The sequence below is a fragment of the Passer montanus genome, unplaced genomic scaffold, assembly GCF_014805655.1.
Source record: "Passer montanus isolate IOZ18808 unplaced genomic scaffold, ASM1480565v1 scaffold41, whole genome shotgun sequence".
Classification (NCBI taxonomy): Eukaryota; Metazoa; Chordata; class Aves; order Passeriformes; family Passeridae; genus Passer; species Passer montanus.
The window spans coordinates 719,683-723,825 of record NW_024368930.1 but is presented as its reverse complement, the minus strand read 5'-3'; the positions used below and the strand labels follow the sequence as shown (position 1 = coordinate 723,825).

General features: G+C 58.3%; 1 protein-coding gene across 1 annotated transcript; it reads right to left on the bottom strand.

Moving 5' to 3' along the window:
• Positions 1 to 364: 364 nt before the first annotated feature.
• CEBPB (CCAAT enhancer binding protein beta) lies at positions 365 to 2,234 on the bottom strand. The gene has a single exon (XM_039719329.1). The coding sequence runs from the start codon at positions 1,882 to 1,884 to the stop codon at positions 910 to 912; it is 975 nt and encodes a 324-aa protein (XP_039575263.1). The 5' UTR covers positions 1,885 to 2,234; the 3' UTR covers positions 365 to 909.
• Between the last annotated feature and the right edge of the window lie 1,909 nt (positions 2,235 to 4,143).

Sequence of the window (4,143 nt, the reverse complement as noted above, 5' to 3'; positions counted from 1 at the left end):
GTCATGGTTTGGATAGCACATCTTGCTCTACACGTTCAAAACAGCATGAAGTGCAGAAAAAAACCCAACACAAACACCTCCTCCCCAAACAACACCCAAGCAGCAGCTAAAGCAGGTGATTAAAGGAAATAAAATGAGGCAACAAGAACCGGCAAAGGCTTCCAGCTCTGCTCTTTGCTGAGTTTCTCTTGGGGGTTTGGTTTTGATTATTGGTTTGGGGTTTTTTTTCCCTTTCTCTCAGAGAAAGCTTTAAAGACCAACAAAAATCTCTATCCCTCATCACAGCATTGAGCCACAATCAGCTGGAATTTCAACCCTGTGTTAAATCTAACTTTAAGCATGCCTTCAAAATAAAACAAGCTACTTTTTTTTAACCTAGTCATAAAGTTTATTAAAATTGTTCATTAATGCTTCAAATGTAGCAAGAATGCATAGATCCCAAAATATACATATGTATTTTCTTATAGAAATAGATTATTCTTTATAATAAAAAAACTGTAGGAACATCTTTAACAGATTACTCAATCCATGACTGACAGTTACACGAGATTGCATCATGTACACAGCATTCCCAGCCATGCTTAAAGGATTGCATCACTTTGCCCTTGCTCTCCTCTCGCTCTTTTAAATAACCCAGCGCCCAGCAGAGCCCGCCCGGGCCAGGGCCGGGGTCCCCCCGCGCCCCCTCCGCGCCCGCCCCGCTCAGCCCCGGCCCCGCTCCGACCCCGCGCGGCGGCGGAGCCTTCCGCCAACATGTCGATAAAGACCAAAAAAAAAAAAAAAAACCCAACAACAACAACGAGAACACAAATGAAAACCAAAGCCGCCCGCCCGGCGCGGGCGCTCGCCCCCCTCGGCCGGCCCCGGAGCGCGGAGCGGGGCCCGGCCCGGCCCCTGCCCGGCCGGGGGTCAGCAGCGCGGCGAGGAGGCGAGCAGGGGGTCGGGCAGCTGTTTGAACAAGTTCCTGAGGGTGCTCAGCTCCCGGGAGAGCTGCTCCACCTTCTTCTGCAGCCGCTCGTTCTCGGCCGTCAGTTCCAAGACTTTGTGCTGCGTCTCCAGGTTGCGCATTTTGGCTTTGTCGCGGCTCTTGCGCACCGCGATGTTGTTCCTCTCCCGGCGGAGCTTGTACTCGTCGCTGTGCTTGTCCACGCACTTCTTGGGCTTGTTCTTGCCCGCCGGGGCGGCGGAGTAGCCCCCGCCGGCGGCGGCGGACTTGGAGGACTCGGAGGGGTTGGGGGTGCCGGGGGGGCTGGAGGAGGAGGAGGTGGACAGGTTCCCGCTGCTGCCGCTCGGCACCGACTGGTAACCCAGGTAGGAGCGCACGGTGCTGCCGTAGGGCGAGGACATGCCCCCCGGTCCCGGCCCCGCGCCCCCTTCTTCCTTACGGGGCCCTTTGCAAGAGTCCAGGGTCTCGAAGACCGGCTCCACTTTGGTTTCCACGATCTGGGGCGGGAAGCAGCCCGGCAGCCCCCCCGGCTTGTGGCTCTGGCTGGCGCACGGGTGGCTGTGCCGGGCGAGGCTGATGTAGGCGTAGTCGGGCTTCTTGCTGCCGCCGCTGCCTTTATAGTCCTCGGCGAAGAGATCGGAAAGGAAATCTTGGCCGGCGCTGCTGCTGCACGGAGGCTCAAAGTTGCCCCCTGCTGCTGCCGCGGGAGGCGGCGGCTGCGACGCCAAGGGCTCCAGGTACGGGCTGAAGTCGATGGCTCGCTCGTGGTCCCCGACGGTGAGCTCGGTCATGGAGCGGCCCCCGGCCGCCCGCGGGTGCAGCTTGTTGAGAGCAGCCAGACAGTCCGCCTCGTAATAGAAATTAGCCACTTCCATGGATTTAAAGGCGGGCGGCTGGATGGGGAGGCATGCTGCGTCCCAGGCCACCAGGCGTTGCATGAAAGCAAAGGGGGATGCGGGGAGGAGGAAACGACGCAGGGGGCCCCCCCCGGCAGAGGGTCAAGCTGCCGCCGTCGGGGTGGGGGGCTCCAGACCCTGCCGCGGTCTCCGGCCCGGGCACGGCCCCGCGGCGCTGCCCAGCCGGGCTGGATCAGTCCCTGCGGCGCGCCGGGGCTTCACCGCTCCGGCAGCTGCGGCGGGGGCTGGCGCGTCTCCTCCGGACCATCTGGTTCTGGGTCCCGTGTCCTAAAGTCTCTGACTTAGGAAAGTTCCTTTCCCCAGTTATTTATAGGGGCGGTGGATCCCATAGCAACAGGCGCGTCACCGCCTGGCCGCCTGCCACTCCGCACGCTCCGGTCCCGGCCCCGGAGGAGGCTCCGCGGCGGCTGCGCCGGTGCGGTGCCCGCCGGGCCGCCCACAACAAACCGGGCAGGGAGGAGGGAGGGGCCGGCCACGGGCCCGCAGGTGCGGGAGGACGGGGCTGGCCGCGGCCGGGGCGGCAGCGGGGAGCGCTCAGCCCCGGGGCCGCGGGGACACGCGTGTGCGGGCACTGCTGCTGCTGCTGCCGCTGCCCCTGCCCCTGCCGCCCCTGCTGCTGCTGCCGCTGCCCCTGTCCTTGCTGCCCCTGCTGCTGCTGCCCTGCTGCCCCTGCTGTCCCTGCCCCTGCTGTCCCTGCCCCTGCCCCTGCTGCCGCCGCTGCCCCGCGCCCGCCCGGGCTCCGCTCGGCACCCAGAGCGAGGCAGTGCCCGGGGCTGGCACTGCCCGGGGCTGGCACTGCCCGGGGCTGGGCACAGCTCGCTCTGGGTCTCATTTCACCCTGGGGGAAATCGAGGCAGGAGAGAGTTTTCCAAGTTCTTTTGGCCAAGCAGGGGGACAGCTGCAAACCAAAGTCGGAGCCCGTTCCTCTGCGTCCCGGGCTTGCTTTGCTGGATCCCCCTGGCCAGAAGTGTCCAAGGGACATTCCCAGAGCCCCTTTCCAGCGGCAGGGAGGGCTGGAGCCGGGCACTGCCCCAGCTTCCCCCGGCACAGCCCGAGCCCGGCCAGGGCAGCGCTGCCGCCCTGCGCTCCCAGCACCCATGGGGGCCTGCACGTTTGCCTTGGCATATTTGCTTTGTGTGATATGGTGCAACTGTCAGGGCACACACGGGAACCGGGAATGGGGACCGGCGCTGGAGCCAAAGCACACGGAATGGGGTCAGAGCAGGGGGGGGGATTTGTGCCTCTGAACGTGGAGTCCAAAAGTTTTGACATTTGCGGGATAAGTTTGGGAAGGAAGACTGAATCCCGATGTCCGTTTTAATTAAAGACACCCACCTTGGGAATCAAACTTATATTTTCACTCTCTTACTCCCACATTTACCTGTCTACAAGCTGATGATTCATGCCCAGAATAAAGGACATTAATTTAAAACAAAACATATAATTAAAGGAAGTAGGAGTGTCCTCCCTCACTAAAGAAGACCTAGCACTGCAGGGAAAATGACACTGCCTCTTAGAATAATGTGAAGCAATCCTGCGGTGTGGGAAATATTGTAACGTTAAGCCAGAGGAACAGGTATTGCATTATATGATTCAAACAGTCAACTGTTCTTAATGTTCAAACCTCAGAACTCTGAAAAGAGGAAGAATTCAAGAATCAGTCAGTGGATCATCAGACTTTTTCTTTCTTTTTTTATTTTATTTTTCTTTTCACGTTTTAATAGGATTTATTTGTTTGTTTCCATAACAAAAGCTCCCTAACAGGTTTTCAGGCTTCAAATATTTCTAGTTCCATCTTTATCTACCAAGTTAATCTTTGGTGAATGCACTAGAGATTAAATTGGAGCTGGGGCTGGCCAGAGAGCTGGGTCTGGAGATTGCAGTTGGAGCCCATACCTTCATAAATACAAACATCTGTATTGGGTGCAAATACTGGCAAGTTGCAGTGAGCCAGGGCTTGTTCTTCTGGCTGTTTACTCCCTCATCCTGTGCCTTTATCCTGCATTCTGATCTGGCAGTTACATCCAGTGGCTGCCCTAACTGGCCCTTCCAACCGAACTCTTAAATCAGCCTGGTGTTTCCTACCCCGCACCGTCCCAGGCCCCAGGGGCAGGACCCTCCTGGCTGGTGACCTGGCACAGCTGCTCTGCCTTGGCATTGCCCCACAGGTCTCCAGCTAGCCACGGTCCTTGGCTAAAGTCAAATGTTAAAGCTGCTTGGTAAAATTCCTGAACAGATTTCCAAGATGCTTTTGGAGATCTGAGTTTGCCCTCTTCAAAT